The sequence below is a fragment of the Argopecten irradians genome, chromosome 1 (assembly GCF_041381155.1).
Source record: "Argopecten irradians isolate NY chromosome 1, Ai_NY, whole genome shotgun sequence".
NCBI classification, from domain to species: domain Eukaryota; kingdom Metazoa; phylum Mollusca; class Bivalvia; order Pectinida; family Pectinidae; genus Argopecten; species Argopecten irradians.
Genome location: NC_091134.1, coordinates 47,531,697 through 47,559,274, shown reverse-complemented (window position 1 = coordinate 47,559,274; position 27,578 = coordinate 47,531,697). Strand labels below are relative to the sequence as shown.

At 36.9% G+C, this 27,578-nt stretch overlaps 1 protein-coding gene across 1 annotated transcript; it reads left to right on the top strand.

The window, feature by feature from the left end:
* Positions 1 to 521: 521 nt before the first annotated feature.
* Positions 522 to 27,578, top strand: LOC138330441 (mannosyl-oligosaccharide 1,2-alpha-mannosidase IA-like). Its single transcript, XM_069278073.1, has 11 exons — positions 522 to 1,166; positions 5,533 to 5,748; positions 8,506 to 8,586; positions 9,076 to 9,170; positions 13,928 to 14,051; positions 15,718 to 15,811; positions 16,241 to 16,356; positions 16,767 to 16,875; positions 17,402 to 17,506; positions 18,594 to 18,766; positions 20,779 to 27,578. The coding sequence occupies exons 1-11, from the start codon at positions 549 to 551 to the stop codon at positions 20,989 to 20,991; spliced, it is 1,944 nt and encodes a 647-aa protein (XP_069134174.1). The 5' UTR covers positions 522 to 548; the 3' UTR covers positions 20,992 to 27,578.

Genomic DNA, 27,578 nt, shown 5'->3' with positions numbered 1-27,578 from the left:
TACATGGTAGTACCCTGGTGGGTCCATATTATATACAAGTATCAATATAAATATATATCAACTATGTCAAATTCTATTCTCATATATATCCTGTGGCAGGGTACGTACTGTACATTTGTTATATGGTAGGCCTATTACTACAGTATGTATAGTCCGCTAAACCTGCCTATATTATTAGGCTTTTTTAAAAAGTTTTGCAATTTGTACATATATATAAGACAAAAAAGGCCTTATGATAATAAATATAGGCAGGTTTAGCGGACTAGATGTTATGTGTGTGCAGAGATTTAAATAGTATTAAACATTTAAATCTCTGGTGTGTGTGGATGTGTTTATTATTATTTGTTACAGTATGCAGATGGGAAAGTAAAATTAATTTGTTTGTACTAGGCCTACTGAAAGAAATAATGTACATATATAATATCAAACTCATCATCAAAAACCATCTTTCTGCGATACGTATCTTATATATTTAATTTGCTTGGCCTGTGAAAAAATATCCATACGTGTAACATAGAGTTACCTCCCTTCTGTTTAAAGCAGCCAACATGGCAGCCAGTGGAATACTCCCAACCACACAGCAGAGATACGTTAACGGTGTTCCGCTGTCCACTGCTCGTAAAACACTCAGGATGAAGGAAAAATACGTTATTTTGTTGGTATTTGTCACATTTGGATCCGTATGTTTTGGAGCCATTTTCTTTTTACCCGATCTTAGAGAAAGAGTAAATGTAAGTGAGATGAGAAAACACATGCAGAATGTGGATACAATAATATTCCCTAAGCCTGGAGAAGGCGGTGACAATTTGTCTCCCGGAAAGGGAAAAATTCTTCGTCATGATAATAATGGTATAGATTCCCATAAAATAGACGATAAAGAACGACTTCGTAAACAAATGGAAATACAATGGGAACAGGAAAAGATGGCAGAAGCGGTCGCTAAGAGACTCAACATGTCAAAGGACGACACTAAAAAGGTGCAGGGAGAGATCCTTGGGGAGAAAGAAAGAATTTTACAGAAAAAGAAAGAGATAGAGGATCAACAGAAAGAAGAAGAAATGGAGAAGCTGAAGGAGGTTCAGAAAGACCATGAAGGGGGCTTTGGAGCTAAGGGTGGAGAGCCAAAAGATGCACAAGCTGCAGAAAGGAGAGAAGAAATCCGACAGGTTTGTATACTTATCACATTTTGTTAAGTTCTGAGACTCAAATAAGATCAGTGAACACCTGTCTGGTCATGTTACTTTTTAACTAACATTAAATTGTACATGTTCATGAACAAGAATTCATATATAAGGTGCTGTAATCATGAACTGGGCTCGAACTATCCCAGTGCTTATTATCTTAGCTAGTCAGCTGGCAGCTGCTCTACCGACTGATCAAAATCACCCCTAAAACACAAAGGTAGAAACTAGGGAGGGGGGGGGGCGGGAGTGCCAAGTGGTGAATGTGTTTTGACATATCGCTCTGATCTGAGGTTGCGATATCAATAGATAGACAGACACATATACATACAAAATATATAGACGAATGTGCTGACCATTGGCCATTCCGGTCTCTGGTTTTCTCAGGGTCATATCAGCCAATCTTCCACTTATAAAAATCTAGCTCATCCTTATTATAAATTAATTACCTTAACTAACCCTACCCAAATTCAATCAAGCTATTTTTCGCTCACTTGCCCGAATTGAAGGGCAAGAGTCAAGAGATCAATCTGGAATTTATGTGGTGCAAGTGTCTGCCCATAAACTTTTCCATTTAAATTGGTTCAACTATATATTGAGTGCTAAAGCAGGGGCAGAAACTACCATGTTTATATAGACTATAAGCCATCTAAAGTAAATTTTGTCTCAGCCAGGGGACAGATCATAGAGCCTTCCTCACAGAGGCCAACTTAGGTCAAAAACTTACGTTACTTCATTATATAAATGTAACTTTTCAGTAAAAAAAAAAAAGACTTATAAAATTACTCACTACGGGGGGTGGAGGCACAACGTCCTGGGTTATGGAAAATGTAGAAATTCTTGATGGAACCGGCCGTGGATTCAAAAGAATACAGAGGCCTCACTTGTAATCCAGGTAAATATATAAAAGAGCGAGTCCAACACGGTAGTTCCTTCCAGTAAGCTGATTTTTTTAATCTTTTTTTAACCTTCTGAAGACGACTCGCCTAGAGTCGAAACATGTCAACAACTATCTGATTAAAAAATCAGCTTACTGGAAGGAACTACCGTGTTGGACTCGCTCTTTTATGTATTATAAAATTACTGTTTATTTCAAGAAATCGGAGCCTGGTGTACCAGGTATTAGTGTTGGACCGATAGAAACATGCAAATTCTTGATTTTAATCAATCGCTAATTATTTTCCCAAAGATTATTAATGTTATGAAAGCTAATAATTATATAATTGCTTATTAGGAGAGACAAATAATTATTCATACTTTTTTTTAATTTATACACTGTCCTGAATCTGTTCATGTACATAGATTAGTGGATGAATAATGTTTTGGTTATTGTAAATATTATATTAATACATATCATATTTATATAAAGTTAATGCAATTATATCCTTGAAGTTGGACTTGAAATAAATTTCCACTCATCATGGTGTCGATAAATTATATGTCTCTAATAATATTCCAGGTGTATATGCTATAAGGGCTTGTTTGAATTGATACAGAAAGGGAAAAGTGAATTCTGGACTAGTTCATTTAACCTAGGGAGGAAAAGAGAATATTAAATGATTCTAACCGATAGGCTATTTAAATCATTTTTATGTCGGATAAGGGTACATCGAGTATCACTATATTAATTTAATGATGGGGAATATGTGCAGACGTCCATGCTTGTTTGTTTTGCCAAAATGATTTGGTTGCCATGGTAACCAGCTGGTCAATATACACAGGTTTTCTAAAATGACCAAAGATTCTTTAGTTTTTGGATAATTTTACTAATAATTCTCTATGATTCAAAATTAAATTCATAGTCTAAAGTGGATAATTTGGTTTATTGAATGGTTGTTCATGGAATATCAAGGAAAAGGAATCCTAACTTATAGGTTATAGCTATGACTGACCGAATTCGAATGACACAGCCATTGGGGCCAGGCATGTACCTCTGTATGCAGAAACAAATATACCTATATATATATGTGTCCATTTATATAATTTCTAGCTTGCTGTTGACAGTTGTTGAGACATATTTGGGTTTCTGTCCATACAGTAAATAAGCTTTGTGTGGATATCTTTTTAGGAGACCTAGCTATATATAGGCCAATATTTGTTCATTTATTTGTTATCAAGATGTAATTTGTAATCGTAACATGTGCACCTGCACATATAATCAACTGTAGCGAACAACTGTGGCCCAGCTACAAAACATTCACCTGTACATAAAGTTTTATAGATACACTTATCATCAGGTCATATATCAGTAATTGTCTTCCTAAGTAGGTTAATATATATATTCATATTGACTTCTGTGTAATTAAAATAATTAATGGACAGGTTGAAGCCTATAATCAACAATTAGCAATTGATATGTACCTGGTACAACATTGATCACTATATTAATTTCTATATTTTATAAATATACCTACATTAATATACGTGTGGTAGATCAATATATATATATGGCACCAAACAATACATAATAATACATTATTTGATGTAGTTTATGTATTTCAATTGACTGGTGACAAATTAATGACGACAACATATACATGCCGTTTCAGTGTATCAGAAGTTATATTGTTGTATGATTTTATAAACTGTACATGTTAACATTGTTACTTAAATAAAAAACGAAATAACTGGATGCATGGCTTCAGTGTTTCAACCACTGGTCTCATCATGCAGCATTCATCTATTAGATTATATTATATATTATATGTACATAATTACATATACATGAAATAAGGCAAGCCATCGTCTTGTGGTCTTTCCCGGGATCTCCTCTCCTTTTTACTACTACCTCCACCCTCCTCAATGCACCCCTGTATATTTTTAGTTTCAACACTCTTCTGGTCTTTATATTCTATATTTCAATTTGGTTAATCAGTCCAGATAACTAGAGATGCTGGTGCTGCATGTTGGTTGATCATGAGCTATAATGAGTCTGTTCTACTTTAGTCACTGTAATATACAGACACGCCCAGTTAGTTATGTGACAACAGCTGTACTTTTATAACTCTCACCACATCTGTATAAATCTCCATTATCACATTAACATCAAATAACATGTTAATTTGGATCACATTAACTGCTGGGAGGGGGTGAAGTATGTAGTTTGAGGATGTCATGTAAGCTTAGCAGAGTGTAGATCTAGATCTTGTAGTATAAAACTGGCTCATGTTGTTTGTGTTAAAATGTAATCTCCAACTTTTTTTTGTAGCCTTTACAGGCTCGGAAAGTCACAGATCAAACATATCTGTCATGTGTTTTAAATTGTTTTGAGAACAAGTCTGAAGAAACAAATTCATACACATGTACATGCACAGCTGTAGAACATCTATTTACTTTGTGATATTTGTTTAAGCTTGGTAAAAATGATTTCTGTGTTCATACATTTATTGCAGAAATTAGGAATAATATGTACTATATTTTCTGTAGATCATACATTTGAAAAACTCATAAAGAGAAATAAACAAAAGATTATTATTAGAAATATCTATATATAATATATATGCAAGCATACATATTCTAGACCATCATTATCAGAAATATCTATATAACATGTATATTTTTAGCCCACCATCATCAGATTTATATCTACAAATGGTACTTGATTTCTCAGATGGTAGTTATGATCAAGGGATTTGTCTCAAATTTCATGTAGGCTCCTATATATTAGGCCCTTATTTTGCATATTGCAGTTTGGAACAGTCAGGCAGCCATATGCATGCATGATTAGATTAATTACTACATGTATATTGTGATAGTTGAAGTTTGTTACTGATATTTCATAAGAGTTTAAGTTTGTTGCTCCAGAGTAAAGACTACTGAATAAAGAGATCTGTCTGCAATTTCATATCTAGTTTTTATCTACTGATAGTAAATTTAAAGAGATCTGTCTCAAATTTCATGGGCAGCTGCCAGGTACTGATCATGACCACTGGCCATGGTCGGTGGTTTTTCTCATGGTACTTCGGCTTTCCTTCACCAACAAACTTGGTATGTCATTTACATGAACCTGGCTGTTATAAGGATGTCCGTTAAACTAAAATAATAAAACCCAAACCCACTCCCAATGTCCTGGTCGAAACTCAGTGGTCATTATAATAAGACATCAGCCAAAATGAATCATGCAACCAGTGTGCACTATATGTCCATGCTGTTACTGTATGTACAATGTATAAGATATAGGAATAAAGAAATTGGGGATATTAGGTTTGTTTGCATTTGAATGTTTTGAAATAGATGCCAATTGAACTTGCTGATTTAACATTAGGTTAACCCTTAATATTTTTCTAGAAATGTGAAATTTTATATAACTTCCTGGAATTCCATGACATTATGATAAGTCTTGTTTTTGTAGATGATGCTCCATGCTTGGAACAATTACGTGAAGCATTCTTGGGGTGCAAATGAACTTCGTCCCATCTCCAAACGAGGACACAGTGCCAGTATATTTGGAACTCTTAGTCTAGGAGCTACCATTGTAGATGCTGCCGACACCTTATATATCATGGGACTAGAAGAAGAGTACAAGAAAGCTAGAGACTGGATTGCAACCTCTCTGACATTTGAAGGGGTAAGTAGCTTATAGGTCCTTGTTGTTTTGAAGGGTATCACCATATACATACATTGTAAATTATACAGCACAAAGTCATGTATAATACATACATACTGGAGTTTTGCTTTCACTTGACTGGAGTGGATGTGATGTCCTCAAATATTTATGAATTTGTATTGAATACTATTGATTATTAATATCTTGGCAAATTGCTAACATGACAGTAAAACTTTTGAAGCAATTAATATAACCCACTGTAGCATAAGTACTTCATCATTTCAGGTTTTAGAAGGAGTTAATTAATTCTGCAAACTACTTTCAGCTCATTGATCAGAAACATGAGTTCAATTGATATAGAATCATTTTACCTGAAGGATCAGGATTGACGGCATCATGCTTTGTCTTTTATCTTGCCCAATTTGCCTTAATTTCGTTAGATTGTTCAAATGAATTACATTGACCTTCATTCAAGGTTACAGGGGCCAAATAGGATAAACTAATTTAGACAAAAATAAGTCAGAGGTACCTAAATACTTTATATGGATGAGTTTGTGGTAGTCATGTGACTGTTAATTTATATAATAAAGTGAAATGGCTTTTTGTTTCTTATTGCAGCATCAAAAGCTAGCCAGTCCATTCTTATGTCTGACTGTAAATTTAAGAATTTTCTCTTTTCTTTTCAATAATAATGATTTTGAGTCTTAAGTACAGGTATATTGGGCATGGGCTTTTAGTCCTGTAAAATGTACCTTGCTTTCAGGAAAAAACTATATATAGCTACCAATGTTGTTTAAATGACTGCCCTTAACCTTGATTGATTGCCACGGATGTCAAATATACTAAATATATCATGGATAATCTTCTCAATTATCAGAAGGTATTAATTACAGGAGATCACTTGTCAGTGGTAATACAGGCGACATTAATATTAGATGTTTTAGTTTATGTAGTTTATTTTAAAATAAGTAATCTCATGAAAATAATAACCCCAAAATTGGATGTAGGTTCAATGTGTGTTATTGTTAATGCTGATAACATTAACACATGGACAAGTTTCCTATCCATGATCAATAGTACGTACATATATCATGTTATGTACATAGATACACAGGGTCATTTCTGGATCGTCTGGTTTGGTCAATGAAGTGGAAGATGTTGATTACTGTAACCAAATCATGATTGATGTGAACGCTCTATTGTCCTGGTGAGAGTATTATGGGATGGAGCCATCAGACCTTGTATTGATTGGCTGTAAAAACTGATCCCTGTTATGTGATACCTATCCCCTTGGGTTCCATATCAGAAGTTCACAGATAATTCGGTCTCAATAGTTACCTTCTGCATTATTGGATATAAAAAGAGCCATAGGGTCTGTCCAGGCAATGAAACCAGCCTTATACTACTGCTACCAATAGCGAAAACTTCAGGCCTATAAAGTGATCCTTCAAAAACCCACAATATGTATAATGATCAGAAACATGCATTTGAAAAGTTAGGAAATGAAGGCAAAAGATAACTTATAGTTGCAGCATGCTTCTTTGGTCAGTTAGCGGAAAAAAGAGCCGTTGGCTTGTAGACTAGAGACAGGAGTTTGATTCCTAGTGGAGACGTTTGACAGAAATGTGTATTTTGCCATTTTCACTGTTCTTGTACTTTGGCATCCAGCTATATAACATTGTGGGGGTGTTATTGGGAGTCTCTCAGACTCTGCATGAGATTTGGGAATCTCAAGAAAAAATGATAGTTGTGTAAAAGGAGTGGATGATGTAGCTTGTACATAGTGTTAAACACATGTACAGCTAACTGCATGAGTATGCTTCTTTGGTTTATATTGCATACTGACATTGTTATCACCCATAGACTCTGATTCAATCCCTGGTTGTAGTTGGAGCACTCAATGGAAATGTGTTTTTTCCCAGTTTTTTTATCTTTATAATATAGTTAAGTTATGCAATATGCTGTATATGCTTATATTATCTTTTAATGAATATCAAGGTTGATGAGTACTTTTGTACTATTTATTGATTTATGTTGAATTCTTGCTGTATATTATTTAATAAAGTTGTGTGATTGCTGGTGCCCAACATTCTATTAAACATTACCTTTGACACCTGATGACCTAGGCTCCAGGCCAGTGATTAGTCTATTTTCTCATGGACTACTCCACAACCTGCAAAACCAGACATATCTTTAAACCATTTTCTCTTTGTTAATAACTAGATACCCAGAATAAACCATCCTTAATGATCTAGGGGTTACTATTACTGATGTTATATCCACCCATAGACTATATCTCATAATAAATCTGAAGGTAACAGAAGAAACAGGTAATTCGTTTCTTTGATGTACATTCAAAAAATTGAATAATGATACTCTGTGGTTGACTAAGTACGTACCAGATATACCTGACTTTGAAGTCGGGCGTCACTCTCTCTTGTAGTCTCTGCAGGCCTGTGATTGGTCAGTTTTTTCTCTAGATCATCGAGGATGAGAAAAAACAAGCCAAATTGTAATTGGTTTGATGTGTTAACTTTAGATCTTGTATTCGAATATATAGCATGCTATTTGTAAGGTTAAATAATTCTTGCTAGATCTTGTATTCGAATAGTATTCTATAGGTAAGGTTGAATGATTTTTGCTACAATATCCAGAGTAAAGATGATGTTCTTCTACATAAATCTAGAGGGGAAAAAAAGGAAAAAAAAGTGACTTATGAATCCATTTGCTTTCTATTACTATTTATGCTTTTTGATGATCTCTCCTTTTATCTTGTAGTCCTCTGAGCTGTCGGTGTTTGAGACCAACATCAGATTTGTGGGTGGACTGTTGTCACTGTATGGATTAACTGGAGACCAGGTACGTTGTTATGTATTTTAAACTATTTACCGGTACATATAGCTTTGATTGATTATGGTAGGCGCATGGCAGCAAGGTTTGATGGGATTCCCTGCTTGAATAAGGAAATATATTTATTTATTTAATTAACAACCATCTAAACCAGCAAAAAGAATGAGTATATTTGATATTAATTATAGGTATATTATGGAACTAGTTTGAGATATTTTTTTGCAAATTACAAGCCTCAACAAGTTTCTTTAAGCCTCATATTATGGAACAATTATGAAAATACCAGTAAGATACCTGATACCACATCACTTCAAAGTCATTTATGTTGTGTTGGAAAAAGCATCCATTTTTCATAAATGAAGGTCTTGTTACACTTAGTAATTTTCCCAATAATAATTACATGGGCGACATGAGGTTTATGTGGTAAATGTTGGTACTTAATTTTTTTTCACAATTGAACAATAGATAAATGTTTTATGTTGATATTCTTCTTTATAGGTGTACAAGACTAAAGCGAAAAATATTGCTGATAAGCTTTTACCTGCTTTTAAAACAGCAACAGGAATTCCACAATCTATGGTTAACACAAAAACGTAAGTATATCTATATGTTAAATAAATGTTGTCTATCATAAGTAATATTTATCACCCTCTCTGTGTTCTGACCGTTACTGAAGTGTATCATCTGACAGTATACCCTCACTGGTTATACTCAAGGACACAATGAAACATTAGTACATCACTTGAGAAAATACTGACTTCCTATTGACCTACATCAGGATTTATATGACACAATCATGTCCTAAAGAAAATTCAAGATTCCTGTTTGACTAGAATGAAGAGGGAGGCCAAGATTTCTTTGCTGTTTGAAATTGCTAATCAATAGTATCTTTCAAATTTTCTCATTTCTATGTACCATTAACCTTAAGCTTCCACCTCTGGGATTCAAGGTGGAAACCTGTGTGGGACAGTTGTCGGGTATATATACTAATCATTGGTTGGTGGTTTTGTCTATCTCCTAAACCTGACTTGTCCCTAAATAACCATTAATGTTAAAAGTCCAAGCCCATAAGCCAATGTAAAAAGATTTCAAAGATTTGTTGTCTGTAGAAGGCTTGAAATATGTGTTTCTGTTTTAGTCCCTGTATATATTGTGATAACAACCCAAAGCATGTATAGCAAAGTTGGGATGGCTCAAGCAATTAACAGTCATGATGAATGAGACTGGAAATGGATTTAAAAATCAGGGGATAGCACTATGAAATGTGCTGATGATATTTAGTGATACAATAAACTCGAGGGTCATTTACATAATGTGTGTCTATTGTCTGTAGGATGATCGATGGTTGTCTCGTTTTACTGTTTCCCTAAAACAAAACAAAAAATATCAATGATTTATTAATACATCAATGCTAGCAAACCAGCAGTCTATTGACTTGGTTTGATAGCGCCTGTAATTTGTTTGGTGGGCTATCTGATTTAGTGTTTAAAGGGAACACCGAGCTGTAGGCTAGATACATAGAAGGAAGTGCAATATAGGACTGCCTCTGATGACGAAGAGAGTAAGACAAAACGTCCTACCCTATCATTATACCAATGGCAGACCAGCAGGATTTAGTAGGTAGTCTGATCAAGATTTTTTGTACCAATACATTTACACATGAAATTCAACTAGTATGCAGACCTGATAGATCTCTTTTATGTAAAGGTCAATTTGATACATATATATATATGTAGAGCATAGAAGTCTGAAATTACCACATACCGGTACATCCACCAGGTCTCTTGTAGACTGTAGCTACCAGCATATTTGGGGAGGAAGCCTCCACTGCAGGGATAATCTTATAAAGACAACGCTTGTACAGTTTGGTTCCAATGGATAATTATGCTACATTGCTCTGTTTAAATGTTTACTTAAAAGATCATTACTCATACACAATATTGATTTCTCGGCTCCTCTAATGCAATATTTGGCATCAGTAGATATCAATCATAAACTGCTCTCTAACTCAATTGGAAACTGGTGTCTACATATTTCGGATTTATTTCTTCATAGACTTAGTGTCTTGGTAGCACCCTAATTACATTCAGGTGTCTTTTCAGGCCTCAGATAGACAGATGTCTTCTGAGCTCCTCACTGGGTCAATCACACACATGATATGTCTTATCACTGTCTTACTAGTTGACCTCAATTAAAGTCACTCTCAAGACACTTTTCTAGGCCTAATTAGTTCAACCTCTTACACTTGCAAGATGCTTTAATTTATAAGACCCAAAACTAAGACTCAAAATACATTGAAATAATAGGGTATTTCAGTTATACAAGTTTAAATTAAGAAAATAAAGGTTATAACTATAATTGGCAAAGGCCTTGTATCCAACTGGGTATGTTTGGAAATCTCCATTTGGCTTGCACAAAGAGACCAATATATTGTAAATGTATGTACTAGTATTTTAAATTTTGCACTTTGTACATTACTAAACTTTGTAAAAGGGTAGTTCTGGTAATGAACCACTGAATTGCAATTATTTATATATCTGCATTAATAAATCATACTTTTAAAGTTATTTGCATTTGCACCAACATTTGTCTGACCTAGTGGAGTATGTTTACAGTAATACAACATAAATATCATAACAGCCACCCCCCCCCCCCCCTCCTCCAAATTGCACATACACTTACTGTATTTGACCCAATAAGCGCCCAGGGCATTTCTAAAATTGAAAAAATGAAAAGGTGCTTAATAAGACGAAATAATTGCAAACCTATAGAGTTTAGATAGATTTGGTCTTATGCCAGGGCTATTGAAATTAAGGCCTCAAAAGGAGGAGGGGCGCTTATAGGGTCGAATACAGTAAGTTTATGTACAAACTTGCACTACAAGCATTGGAGCTTAAGGCTGTCCTCATATAGCTGTGTTTGTTAGTAGGAAGTGAAATGATACAAAACATTGAATCCTGTATATTAAGGTACACAAAAATGTTAATTTCTTCTTTTTTAAACGTAATATATCTGGTAATAGATCTATTCTATACTGGATATTGTATTCGAGTTAATCATAGATAAATGGTACTTCCCATACCAAAAGTCTCTATTCAAATTGGTTCCCTTCAGATTTTGTAAAGGATATTGTGAAATCATTTTTTAAGTTGGGAAATGCTAAGTTTCATTTTGTAAAATACCATGTCTGGCCTGTAATAGTGCTTGAAATAGAAAATTAAATGTGTTTTGAGATAGGAAGATTGGAGTGATGTTTGTTTGCCTGCAGTGTTACATAAGTTTGACAGAGCCAAGTATGGCCTGTCAGTTTTCTCATCTCTTTAACTTGTATTGATTTCTATGGGAAAACACTGTTTATTGTCGGTGGATGAACTTAATAAATGGTTTGATTTTCTATAGCTGTAATGTTATACTCTCTCATTATAAATAGGAAATAATGTAGCTGGGTTAGAGCTGCCATGCACCAGACATGAACAAAATACCAAGGGTTGAGGAGGAGGGAGAGGTTAAGATTTCTTGGGTCCAGATGGAATGATTAATTGTTTATTCTGGGTTTTGTAAGGGATGGTTTTCTTTGTCTGACTTTCTGATTTTGTCTTTTGATGGATATGGAGAAACTGTGAAGACCAGTTAGGCTTTATTTCTGCCCATCATTTTGTCATCAACCCACAGACTCCTCTTAATATTTATAAACAGTGTGAAGTATCTGTTAGAAAATTATTACTTTGATTATTAAAGTGTGTCTGTGGCACCCCAATTATATTACCTGGTATGAAAATTTCCCTGAATACATATATACACAATTGGACTAGCTTGAAAAGTCTAAATTCCATTGATCACATCTGATCGTAAGGCTGTTTTTAACTGCTTAGTATATGCAGTTAAAAAGACAGCAGTGTAAGTTATATAATCGATAAAAGTGAAAGGGTGTTAAATATTTTACATCAAAGTTATTCTAGGCCCAATTATCTATCCTGCACGGTGAAATTGAAGCAGTGAGATCCAGGTTCCATTTGTAAAACCATTGTTATAGCCTATCTAATTATAAGCTATTTGTTACAGCACAGACTTGCCTATAATGCTGTGCCATGCAGTGATGAGTGCTCTGGTGTAACTTTGGTTTATTTTTATTTTAACTCTGTTTAATGGTTATGATCATTTAATGATGAATACATTGCCAGAATCAAAAAGCAGTGAAGAAAAGCTCTGAGCTTGCCAGATAAAAAACAATGACCTATGGGCATTGCCTTGGGATTGCTCCACTCTTTGACCTTGACCTTGTGACCCAGAGGTGAAAATCTAAAGCACCTTAACCATTCTGCAATCACAGACCCGCTGTTCTGATGTATTATACTGGTATATATATATACAGTGACACCATGAAAGCTTGACATCTACATGACCTTTCTAACCCTTCAGTAATCTGAGTATCCATGTGTACTTAGATATGTAGTGGAAAAATCTTGATTGGACTTTGAATTAAACAATCTTTGAGTACCGTATTCGCTGTAATTAGTGCCCAGAGCATTTAAAAAATTGTAACAAAGTGTACGCTTATTATAGGAAACCAAAATATAAATTGTAGACAAAAAAAATCACCATCTTTGGACTCTTTCCGTAATCATGGCACATTAATCTACCACAGTATGCATACATAATATATGCCTTATCTCCTTTGAGGCACATTAATTATTTCACTGTGATTCACATGTTTATACACATGCAATATCATGGATTTCATGTAATATGTGACACAATGCCAATGTTTATAAGCATCACACAATTGTAAAACATCGTTAAATCCATGGGATGGGGGACATTTCACTACAACTCATTTTCCAGAAGGCGCTTATAGGGGGAGGGCCGCTAAAGACAGCAAATACGGTAATAAAGGTTCAAGTTAACAAGGTATAGTTAGGGATTAGTTATTTACACAAATCTTAGCTTGTGTTGCTAAAACAGTTCATTCTGACAGAATATTTCTATACAGTTCAATTATGAATTAGCCAGAGGTCTGCGCTTCTCAGATACATGAGTATGTGATGTATTTAATACACTTTAGTGGAATCCGACACCCTATTATATTTCTATCAATACTCTCTGCATTTTTCCCTGTACAGTGAAAATGTGAAAAACTAACTGCCTACACAGACACAGTGTCTGTTGATAGCACTTCTAAGGCTGCTTAATTAACTTATACAAAACATGTGTCTAAGGTTTTCAGACATCAATTTCAACATGAAAAACAATCTTCACAGCCATTCAGACATTCAGTTGTTGGTCAATTCGTTTGTGAAAAAATGTATAGATTCTTAATTGAAACCAGTACAAAATGTTTTATTGTTGACAGAGGAAGCAGTCGTAACTGGGGCTGGGCGTCCGGAGGCTGCTCCATCCTGGCAGAATTTGGATCGTTCCATCTTGAGTTTGCCTATTTAACTGAGATCACTGGTGACCAGACTTATCTTGAAAAGGTGGGCTGTCACATTAATAAGGAAGGCTAAGTAACTATAAACAGTCCTAATAGAAATTTAGTGATCCATTAAGAGTCACTATAAACATTGTCCAGAATCATTTCTTCCATCATGACTCTGCCAATTTATAGCTACAGGTACCATATGGTGCATGTACATGCCTATTGAACTTTATTGATCAATGTCAATTTCTGCAGAAAGTCCTTGATGTGTCTGTCACTTTTTAGCCCACCATCATCAGATGGTGGGCTATTCAAATCGCCCTGCGTCCGTGGTCCGTCGTCCGTCGTCCGTCCGTAAACAATGCTTGTTATCACTATTTCTTAAAAACTGCTGCAGGGATTTTGTTCAAACTTCACATGGAGGGTCCCCTTGGTCCATATTTGTGCCATACAGATTTTGAGGCTGATCGGAAAAACAAGATGGCCGCCAGGCAGCTATCTTTGATTTTGGCAGTTGAAGTTTGTTATCGATATTTCTTGAGAACTACTTAAGGGATTTTGTTCAAACTTCACATGGAGGTTACCCTTGGTCCCTAGTTGTGCCATACAGATTTTGAGGCTGATCGGAAAAACAAGATGGCCGCCAGGCAGCCATCTTTGATTTTGGCAGTTGAAGTTTGTTATCGATATTTCTTGAGAACTACTGAAGGGATTTTGTTCAAACTTCACATGGAGGTTACCCTTGGTCCCTATTTGTGCCATACAGATTTTGAGGCTGATAGGGAAAAACAAGATGGCCGCCAGGCGGCCATCTTGGATTTTGATAGTTAAGGTTTGATATCCCCATTTCTCAAAAAGTGCTGAAGGGATCTTTCTCAAATTTAATATGTAGGTTCCCCTAGGGCCCTTGTTGTGCATATTGCATTTTTGGACCAATCGGTGAACAAGATGGCCGCCAGGCCGCCATCTTGGATTTCGATAGTTAAAGTTTGTTATGGCTATTTCTCAGATAGTACTGAAGGGATCTGTCTCAAATTTCATATGTAGGTTCCCCTAGGGACCTAGTTGTGCATATTGCATTTTGGGACCGATCGGTTAACAAGATGTCCGCCAGGCAGCCATTTTGGATTTTGTTATTCAAAGTTTGTTATCGCTATTTTTCAGAAAGTACTGAAGGGATCTGTCTCAAAATTCATATGTAAGTTCCCCTATGGCCCTAGTTGTGCATATTGTGATTTGGGACCGATCGGTCAACAAAATTGCTGCCAGGCAGCCATCTTGGATTTTTATATTCAAAGTTTGTTATCGCTATTTCTCAGAAAGTATTGAATGGATCTTTCTCATATTTCACATGTAGGTTCCCCTAGGGCCCTAGTTGTGTATATTGTGATTTGGGACCGATTGATCAACAAGATGGCCGCAAAGGAGTCATCTTGGATTTTGATAGTTGAAGTTTGTTACCGCTATTTCTCAAAAGGTACTGAAGCGATCTGTCTCAAATTTTATATGTAGTATGTTTGAAAAAGTAGAGAAAAGATCCATCTTTCCTTTGTCAGATATAGATCATTCTTTGGTGGGCGCCAAGATCCCTCTGGGATCTCTTGTATTATTATATGGCAGTATGTGTACATTTTATTTGATGGCAGTATATTTCAAGTGTGCATTTTAATAGAAAAAAGAAATTTATTTCATGATTCAAGCAAAAGATATTGCATTTTCTGTAGGTTATGAAGATTCGTGAGACTCTGAATTCATTAGAAAAACCAAATGGTCTCTATCCAAACTACTTGAACCCCCGTACAGGCCGCTGGGGACAACGTGAGTATACATAGTACACATATTGCAGTGTTATTCCTGCTGGAGCCAGCACAAATTATGTGAATATAAATGTGTAAATAAATAAATGAATTCTTTAAGAACAGATGTCACATAGGTAAACACTGTGTTGTATTGAAAGGAAAATTGCTTTACACAAACATTTCCAAAAATCAATATCCTTCAATTAAAATCAATATCCTTCAGTTATAATCAATATCCTTCAACTGAAATCCATATCCATTAATTAAAGTTAATGTCCTTATCTTTCAATTAAAATCAATATCCTTCAATTATAAGTTTACCCATGTTTCAATCTTCATTTACAAGCATTTTCCAATATCTAGTACATTATGTAAAATAATGCATGTTTGTTTGGGATAACAAAATTAGAGATTATATGTATTATGAGCTAATGTGTTTATCTCATAGAGCACACATCCATCGGGGCACTGGGAGACAGCTTCTATGAGTACCTGTTGAAGTCGTGGATTCTGTCTGGGAAGAAGGATACTCAGGCACGTGAGATGTACGACGCAGCAGTTAGGGTAAGTCAATACACAACTTTATCATGGAATTTACAATGGTATGTAGCTTGACTGCTGTTATTTATTGTGCAGAATTGAGATATGAATTTAACAAAACAACACAGAGATAAGTTATTGGTAAACTTTAAAAGATTCACATTATGCTAATGACTAACTGAATAAAGTAGTAAATTAGGACATTCAAAGATTATATGAAATAAAATTCTCACATTAGTGTTTTAAAATAGGAATAGAAAGTTTTTTGTCTATGCTGTCAAAAAGATGTACAAAAGACTTGAAGTAAAATGATCCTTTAGGTGTTCAAGGCAATAATCAGGTTTCATTTCAGACAAAAAAGAATTTCCCTTATAATGCATAATACACCTAATTATAGTGATTCTAACTAACTGAACATGCTGTTTACATCACAGGCGATTGATGAGAAGCTTGTAAAGACATCACAAGGTGGCCTGCGGTATGTAGCAGAGTTTAAGTCGGGCCGCATAGAAAACAAGATGGACCATTTGGGCTGTTTCAGCGGTAAATAACTCCTTTCAAAACTATTTCATTTGATATGTGTGGCATTAAAATGTGCACTTAGCGTTTCAATATCTATTTACTACAGTGGTAGGGTAGCATAACCATAAAACAGGGGCCTTTCACCCGCAGGCTCTGGTAGTTTGTGAATGTGAAAACAAATAAGTTAGTATGGCTTGTTCCAAAATCGTTGTAAAACAAAAATAGTTTGTATGTGTCATTCTACTAGCTTCACCAATGGTTAAGGTCAACTTGGCTGGGTCTTTTTTTAACAAATCTATCAACTAAATATGAATAATATTAACATTCACTGATAAGTGTCTTTTCTTTGGCAATTCCTTTACCTTAATTATGTCCCTGTCATTGAACGGTTTCATTACAGCTGTATATCACCCCCAAACTTTCATCTTCACCAAATTATTTCAGATAATATAAATCATAGCAAGTTGTATCTGAGAGGAATATCCCTATGAAAACATTAGTTGTCCCTTATACACGTTTATAATAAAACTATTGACTTGTTTTGTAGGAGGAATGTTTGCCTTGGGTGCTGAAGGATCGGACAACGCAGAGAAATACCTCAAGCTTGGAGCTGACATAACCAACACATGTCACGAGTCATATGATCGCTCAGGTAAATATACGTCAAGCTTGGAGCTGACATTAACCAACACATGTCATGAGTCATATGATCGCTCAGGTAAATATATGTCAAGCTTGGAGCTGACATAACCAACACATGTCACGAGTCATATGATCGCTCAGGTAAATATACGTCAAGCTTGGAGCTGACATAACCAACGCATGTTACGAGTCATATGATCGCTCAGGTTAATATACATTAGACTTTGAGCTGATATAACTAACATATTTCATTAGTCATATGATCGCTCAGGTAAATATATGTCAAGCTTGGAGCTGACATTACCAACACATGTCACGAGTCATATGATCGCTCAGGTAAATATACGTCAAGCTTGGAGCTGACATAACCAACACATGTCACGAGTCATATGATCGCTCAGGTAAATATACGTCAAGCTTGGAGCTGACATAACCAACACATGTCATGAGTCATATGATCGCTCAGGTAAATATATGTCAAGCTTGGAGCTGACATAACCAACACATGTCACGAGTCCTATGATTGCTCAGGTAAATATACGTCAAGCTTGGAGCTGACATAACCAACGCATGTTACGAGTCATATGATCGCTCAGGTTAATATACATTAGACTTTGAGCTGATATAACTAACATATTTCATTAGTCATATGATCGCTCAGGTAAATATATGTCAAGCTTGGAGCTGACATTACCAACACATGTCAAGAGTCATATGATCGCTCAGGTAAATATACATTAGACTTGGAGCTGACATAACCAACACATGTCACGAGTTGTATTATCGCTCAGGTAAATCTACAAAATGATTCATGCCATCTGGCTAAACTTCGAAATAAACCAAAAAAATAAATCTTAATGCTCAGAGAGCTTGTCCATCTGACTCCCAAATGATGAAGTTTGAATGTACATACTGAGTTGACCTGTTTAAATTATGGTATCTATAATTGTAGTGTGAGTAGGTGGATATTGTTGATGTTCATGCTATTACACTAATATAGAAATTTTAGTTAAACATACTAATGAATTGTTTCATAATTATTTTGCTATAGAGAAATTCTTTTGCAAAAGTAACATGGTGTGATCTTTTTTTGTCAGCCACAAAGCTTGGTCCCGAGGCTTTCCGTTTTGATGGTAACACAGAAGCCAAATCAATCCGACAGAATGAGAAGTACTACATCCTGCGTCCGGAAGTGATAGAAGGTTACTTTTATATGTGGAGGATTACTAAGGAACAGAAGTATCGTGACTGGGCCTGGGAGGCTGCTCAGGTATGTACGGTACAGCGGAAGGCACTAGTTACACACAGCAGGGGTTGGGGGCTCACTAGTTACACCCAGCAGGGGTTGGGGGCTCACTAGGTATACACAGCAAAGGTTGGGGGCTCACTAGGTATACACAGCAGGGGTTGGGGGCTCACTAGATACACAGCAGGGGTTGGGGGCTCACTAGGTATACACAGCAAAGGTTGGGGGCTCACTAGTTACATACAGCAGGGGTTGGGGGCTCACTAGGTATACACAGCAGGGGTTGGGGGCTCACTAGGTATACACAGCAAAGGTTGGGGGCTCACTAGTTACACACAGCAGGGGTTGGGGGCTTACTAGGTATACAAAGCAGGGGTTGGGGGCTCACTAGTTACATACAGCAGGGGTTGGGGGCTCACTAGGTATACAAAGCAGGGGTTGGGGGCTCACTAGTTACACACAGCAGGGGTTGGGGGCTCACTAGGTATACACAGCAGGGGTTGGGGGCTCACTAGATACACAGCAGGGGTTGGGGGCTCACTAGTTATACACAGCAGGGGTTGGGGGCTCACTAGTTATACACAGCAGGGGTTGGGGGCTCACTAGTTACACACAGCAGGGGTTGGGGCTCACTAGTTATACACAGTAGGGGTATGGGGCTCACTAGTTACACACAACAGGGGTTGGGGGCTTACTAGTTATACACAGCAGGAGTTGGGGGCTCACTAGTTATACACAGCAGGGGTTGGGGACTCACTAGTTATACACAACAGGGGTTGGGGGCTTACTAGGTATACACAGCAGGGGTGGGGGGCTCACTAGTTACACACAGCAGGGGTTGGGGGCTTACTAGGTATACACAGGAGTTGGGGGCTCACTAGTTATACACAGCAGGGGTTGGGGGCTCAATAGTTATACACAGCAGGAGTTGGGGGCTCACTAGGTATACACAGCAGGGGTTGGGGGCTTACTAGGTATACACAGGAGGAGTTGGGGGCTCACTAGTTATACACAGCAGGGGTTGGGGGCTCAATAGTTATACACAGCAGGGGTTGGGGGCTCACTAAGTATACACAGCAGGAGTTGGGGGCTCTCTACTTATTCTGGGGAGATACGTATATATACAGAAATATGAATATATATAGCTGAAAAATACTTGATTTGATTTTTAGAATTTCACAGATTTTTTTTATTCAAATAAGTGGAGGTCATGTTAATATTTATGCAAATACACAGATTTGGAATACAAAGATAAAGAAGGAAAAAATTCGGGACTGCAGAATTTTATGCAAATAACCAAATTATTTTAATAATCGGTGTGCAAATAGTTGGAGTCCTCTGTATATACGGCATATTATATATGGGGCCTGGGATACCACTTGTCTTATACTAGACATGGGTAATGAGTAAATAACCATGATACCTAGGTCATGAAATGGAGCCAATAACAAAAATAGCTAGGCTTAGCTGGAGGACTTCAAATCTGATTGAAATGTAGGCATATGTTCTGATGTGTTAAAATCTTTAAAACAGTCTCTGCTCAATATATTATATATATATATATATATATATATTTCTTCAGCAGCATGCTGAAGAGAATGGTACTAGTCTTTGTTCAGAAGACCTCAATCTGATTAAAATACAGATCCTAATAATAACTCAGTTTAATAGAGGATCTGACAACATCCCAAAATGGGTCATGTTGTGGTGACCTTATACTGGTACTATTTGTAATATATTTTCTACACCTAACTACAGTAATTGTATAAATTCTGCAAACTATTTCATCTCTCAAGAAATTTGGAGATACAGTAGTAACTTGATTGGTCAATCTGAAAGGTCGCCAGAACACGACGCAAAATGGAATGTTGTCAGATTCTCTATCAAACAGAGTATAATAATAAAGGATCTGTATTTTAATCAGATTGAAAAAGATCTTTAAGTTAGCTATTTTCCAAAGGTTACATAGAAGAAATGTGGATGAAATTTCTTCCTTTAAAATCTATCGGTATTCATCGGAACTTGTTTTCTTTCAGGCACTAAACAAGCACTGTCGAGTAGAAGGTGGATTTTCAGGCGTGCGTGATGTGTACCAAGAGAAGCCATCATTGGATGATGTGCAGCAAAGCTTCTTCCTGGCAGAGACACTAAAATATCTCTATCTGATATTCTCCGATGATGACCTCATTCCTCTGGACAAATGGGTGTTTAACACAGAGGCCCACCCCTTCCCTGTTAAAGCTGCATAGTGGGAATAATTTAGAAATACTTTAAATGATATAAGTACATAATAAATCTGTACAGGTTTCATATGCAATATACACTGGAACAGATGTGGTATATTAAAAATACCTGTATATTTGTTATATTGATATACGTGTAAATTACAGTTAAACCTCATTAACTTAGATCCTTTCAATCCAAAGACTCTATAAGTGCAGACCAAAATTTTCAAGATAGATTCCAGTACCCTTGACTTGAATACACAGATGACTAGATATTTTACCATATGATCTAGCTGACATCTAGTTAATGAGGTTTGACTGTACAATGCACCTGTACAGGTGTAAAATGCAACATACCTGTACAGGTTACAGTATAATATCCATGCCACTGTGAAATATCCTTGTACAGGTATGGTGTCTATGATGTCCTTACATAAGGTATTAAAATCTGTGTATGTGTAATATGATATTCCTATATGAATAAGATCTCGTTAAAGTAACTGTGATTCGAGCAGTTACATCATGAGTTTAAAAGGATAATTCTGTACCGTGTTGCATTATTCTAAATTATGGGAAACTTGTAAAAGGTTGTTTGACTGTGAATCAGGGTGAGTTAGGGTGTAGATTGGTCAGTTGTTTACTAGGATGAGATAAAGAGATTGATAAGTGATAGTATGGTTTTAGGGTGAATTAGAGTGATATGTGGATCTGAACGAAGACGAGCTAGAATGATAGATGGTTTTGTAGCACAGTCAGCTAGAGTGGTACAGTTCATTCTGTTACTGAGTTAGCTACAATAATACATTGTTTTGTAACACATTCAGCTACAGCAGTACATGGTTTTGTAATAGAGTGAGCTTGAGTGATAGATATAAGTGCTGTATCAGTGAAATTTAGTTTATAGGTATTTAGACAAGAATGGATACACTGTAGTCCTCATCAGATGTTGTAACACCTGTGTGGGGTTTAGTAGTGTGTTCTGCTAAGATAATTTTTTCATGTGATTAAATGCGATTTATTTCAATTGATTCATTAAGTATGTTCTTTTCTTGGCTGTTCCATCGTAGAATGTTCTTTTTTTTTAGCTATCCCATTGTGTAATATGTTCTTTTCTGGGCTATTTCTTTGTAAAATGTTGTACAACTTTCCTGGTGTGTTTGTACACACTTCTGGGCAACTGTTACAGAATTCTGTATAGGATGTTGCAAAATTGTACTTGTGTGTTTGTACTCTGCAGCCAATTTTGTCCTAGAATGTCATAATTCTGTCTTTTTTGATTTTGATTTATTCACTCTGGAGAGTAGATATGTCATTTGTTTTTGTGCAAATATCATGTTCATGTCATTTTCTATGAAAATGATGGGACGATGTTATGCACTTGTTCCAATCATTAACTCTCAGCAAGAGCAGATAACTCTGTAATAAACAAAGACTGAATAATTTAATGTAAACTAGAGTGTCATTCTCTGATAGGATGACATGTATATTGTACTTTTATATATCAAACTACAGGTCATTTTTTTCTTTTAAGAATGTTGTACAACTATTTTGGGGATTTTTTTTTTACATCATGACCGTAATTCCATCAAAGAATGTTTGATTGTAATGGTTAATATATAAAACAAAGCATTCTTGTATTTTGATGTCTGTAATTGTACTGGTATGGATGTACTCATACAATGTGATTCCATCATATAGCTATGTATAATTATACTGGTATGTATGAGACGAATGAATGTTGTATGGATGGATGATTACCTTGTTGTGTTTTAGACTATATATGAAATAGATTTTTTATCTTTGTTATTCATAAAGTTTTTATGATATGATGTTTTTATGTGACGTAAAGGTCATTGTTTAAATAATATGCCCATGAGCTTGTATATTGATGTCCCATCCTAAAGACTTCCTGATTTTTTGTAGGGAGATATGTAATGCTATGAACTCTAATGAAATCTGAAATCATCATTGCTATTCGTATATTATCATTGCTTTTGGACTCGTTGCATTAATTAAAACTCAATTTAATTTTTACATTCTGAATGGATTCAAACTGCACGTTCACCTATAATCTTGATGTGCTCACACTGATTTTAGGTTGAATGTTCATTTCTTATATTGTAAATGTACATCTGTAATGAGTAGAAGATTTAGTGGTATTTCATATGGACTGTAATTTATATGCAATCTTAATTGTCTCCAGACTGTGTTGGAAATAAGTTTGTTGTGCTTCAGCAGCTGCCTTGAGACATTTATTTAGTAATCATTGTTAATATTTTGATTCCCCTTAGTATCATGTTGTGCTGTAGCTCCAGACTACAATCATGCCAATTAGTAGTTAAAACTTTAGATTGTTGTGCTAGTTGAATTTATACGGACAATCCTGCCTAAAACATCCAGCTGCTGGTGATGATATTTACTGATATACCTCCATAGTCATTGATTATAGCAAGATTAAAGGGACATTCCTTCTTTTGGACATCAGGGGAAGTATTTACAAGTTCTAAGCATAATACTAGAGAGTGATGATATGTCCATCAGCGATAGAATTACTACCACATGGTGTGGGGAAAAGATGTAATATGTACAAATCTTTTTGGTACTGGAAGTGTTTACAACAATAAGTGACACTTTATTGGGGTCAATTTGTGAATTTTGGGGGACCTTACTATTCTTTAAAGTTTGTGACAAAGGAGTAACCAGGGTACATCAGTGTGGTACTTTTCACGACACAAGAAAAATACATATTTTCTATTCAGTTTCATTTTGACACGTTGGCTTCAAACGAAGGAATGTCCCTCTCATTCTCGATCACAGTGGAAATGCATGTCTGTTTAGCATTAAAGGCCTGCAATTGTACTTTACAATAGGTTTAAGGTTGTTACAGGTGTTCCTATCGTCTAGTCAGCTTATAACATACATAATCAGGACCAGATATATCTTAACCCTGGCCTTAGGACCAGATACACCTTAACTCTGGCCACAGGACCAGATACATCTTAATTCTGGCCCAAGGAGCAGATACATCTTAATCCTGGCCTAAGGACCAGAAATATCCTAACTCTGGTCGCAGGACCAGATACATCCTAACTCTTGCCTAAGGACCAGATACATCCTAACTTTGGTCCTAGGACCACATACATCCTAACTGGCCTCAGGACCAGATACATCCTCACTCTGGTCCCAGGACCAAATACATCCTAACTCTTGCCTAAGGACCAGATACATCCTAACCCTGGCCTTAGGACCAGATACATCTTAACTCTGGCTACAGGACCAGATACATCTTAATTCTGGCCCCAGGACCAGATACATCTTAATCCTGGCCTAAGGACCAGAAATATCCTAACTCTGGTCGCAGGACCAGATACATCCTAACTCTTGCCTAAGGACCAGATACATCCTAACTTTGGTCCTAGGACCACATACATCCTAACTGGCCTCAGGACCAGATACATCCTCACTCTGGTCCCAGGACCAAATACATCCTAACTCTTGCCTAAGGACCAGATACATCCTAACCCTGGCCTTAGGACCAGATACATCTTAACTCTGGCCACAGGACCAGATACATCTTAATCCTGGCCTAAGGACCAGATACATCTTAACTCTGATCTCAGGACCAGATACATCCTAACTCTTGCCTAAGGACCAGATACATCCTAACTTTGGTCCTAGGACCACATACATCCTAACTGGCCTCAGGACCAGATACATCCTCACTCTGGCCCCAGGACCAAATACATTCTCACTCTGGCCTCAGGACCAGATAAATCTATAACTCTGGCCTCATGACCAGATACATCATTACTCTGGCCCCAGGACCAGATACATCTTAACTCTGGCCTCAGGACCAGATACATCCTAACTCTGGCCCCAGGACCAGATACATCCTAACTCTGGCCCCAGGACCAGATACATCTTACCTCTGGCCTCAGGATCAGACACATCTTAACTCTAGTTCCAAGCTACTTAAACTGGTTGCAAAATTGGATACAAGTATGTGTTGTCTCTTGTTTTAAAATTAAAGGCAGACATGTCTTAAGTCTGAAATGATTACAAAATCCATGTGTCTTATCACTAACTGATTACAAAGCTGGAGACAGACTTGTCATGTGTCTAACCTGATCTGGTTACCTAAGTTGAGGTAGGCATATCAAGTGTCTGAACTCTAGTCACGAAACTAGAGACAGACCTGTCACAAGTCTGGGGGCAGTCATGATCTTGTATTGTGTCTTAATTCTGGTTACAATACTAGAGACAGACGTGTTATGTGTCTTTTCTCTGGTAGCTAAATTAGAGGCAGGCATGTTGTATGTCTTATTTCTCAATAAAAAAATCAACCGCATGTTGTGTGCTCTAGCTTGGAGTAAACAGAATTGTCAAAATATTTAGGACATGCCTCAATTCCAGTCCACTTATTAATTAAAGGTGCACAAAACTGTGTTTGCAGACTTACTGATATTTATCCACAGTATGTTTACTGTGAATATATTGTTTAGTGTATGATATTTTAAAGCTGTGAAGGTGATGTAGATGTATACATGCAGAAGAAAGAGTTCCTTAACTGGTATCTAATTAGAATTGATTGATGCAGGGTGACCAAGTAATAATGTGTAATAGAGGAAGAAAGTAATATTAGGGTTGGGGTATGGGGAAAATAAAATAAAGGACAGCAACAAGATGACTGTGTATCAGGACATAGGTTGATAATGAATCCACTGGGAATATTTAATTATAGTACATTGGGTGAGCTTGTGGGTATTGTCATAATGGGATGTATTCAGGATTGGAACTTGATTTGGAAGGGCAGCTGGAAGGAAATGGCATAACAGAAGTGGCAAAATGGCAGGGGAGGGAGTAAGGAAGCTATCAAACTTACACAAGGGTTGGATTTGGACAGAGGTTAGGAAAGGGGCTAAGAAGGGAAGGTAAGAATTTTGTGTGGGAACTTAACTTGGAGGGGGGTGCAGGTTGGAAGGAATACTTACTAGGTTTAACTTCAAGTTGTAATGGACGAATGCCAATCAAATTGGTCTATGGAGAGGCAAAATCAGGTGGAGAGGGGTCAAGCCAACCACAGTATTTGAAGGGATTTGGTATGGGATGGGGGATGATTTGAGGGTAGACCAGCTCATGAGGGCACAGAAATATGGGACGGGGATGATTTGAGGGTAGACCAGCTCATGAGGGCACAGAAATATGGGACGGGGATGATTTGAGGGTAGACCAGCTCATGAGGGCACAGAAATATGGGACGGGGATGATTTGAGGGTAGACCAGCTCATGAGGGCACAGAAATATGGGACGGGGATGATTTTAGGGTAGACCAGCTCATGAGGGCACAGAAATATGGGACGGGGATGATTTTAGGGTAGACCAGCTCATGAGGGCACAGAAATATGGGACGGGGATGATTTGAGGGTAGACCAGCTCATGAGGGCACAGAAATATGGGACGGGGATGATTTGAGGGTAGACCAGCTCATGAGGGCACAGAAATATGGGATGGGGATGATTTGAGGGTAGACCAGCTCATGAGAGCACAGAAATATGGGACGGGGATGATTTGAGGGTAGACCAGCTCATGAGGACACAGAAATATGGGACGGGGATGATTTGAGGGTAGACCAGCTCATGAGAGCACAGAAATATGGGACGGGGATGATTTGAGGGTAGACCAGCTCATGAGGACACAGAAATATGAGATGGGGATGGTTTGGGGGTAGACCAGCTCATGAGGGCACAGAAATATGGGACGGGGATGATTTGAGGGTAGACCAGCTCATGAGGGCACAGATATATGGGATGGGGATGGTTTGGGGGTAGACCAGCTCATGAGGGCACAGAAATATGGGAAGGGGATTGTTTGGGGTAGATAAGCTCATGAGGGCACAGAAATATGGGATGGGATGATTTGGGTGTAGATAAGCTCATGAGGTCACAGAAATATGGGATGGGGATGGTTTTGGGGTAGATAAGCTCATGAGGTCTCAGAAATATGGGATGGGGATGGTTTTGGGGTAGATAAGCTCATGAGGTCACAGAAATACAGGATGGGGATGGTTTGGGGGTAGATAAGCTAATGAGGGCACAGACTGAATTCTGCTGGACAGAATACGGAGGTAAATTTGTCCTTTTAACTTTGGAGTAAATCAGCTGACACTAGTTTGGGAATGAATTTCTGTGATGGTGTTCGGCACGTCTGGTGTCACGATGCATCTTGTATATACTGTGTAATCTAACTCTTAATTTAACTATTTAATCATCTACATCATGCAGAGTATTTATGGAGTAGAATGTAGATTCATTTCTGAGATGATTATCATTAATTGTACTAGAAAGGTTTAAAGATAAACTCGGCAGAGCTAGCTGTTTTATCTACAATCACAATGAAATCTTGTCTCATTTGTCATTATACAATGGTGCAATGGGTTGAGGCCAGATGTACATTAAGTGTTTATGAAATATCATCCTCCACTTCATTTATTCACCATTAGTGTGCCTGTATGTGGAAGTGTGTGAGATTGGTTGCCATGGTTTGTAACAGGCCCACAGTGTGTTGTTGATTTTCATGTTCTAATAATAAAATCCACCTCATCTTTAATAAAA

Excerpts from the sequence above, each read along its gene's own strand:
- LOC138330441 (XM_069278073.1), top strand. The coding sequence starts at position 549 with ATGGCAGCCAGTGGAATACTCCCAACCACACAGCAGAGATACGTTAAC. Across the intron at positions 16,357-16,766 it reads TGTACGACGCAGCAGTTAGG|GCGATTGATGAGAAGCTTGT; the intron begins GTAAGTCAATAC and ends TTTACATCACAG. Across the intron at positions 18,767-20,778 it reads GGGCCTGGGAGGCTGCTCAG|GCACTAAACAAGCACTGTCG; the intron begins GTATGTACGGTA and ends GTTTTCTTTCAG.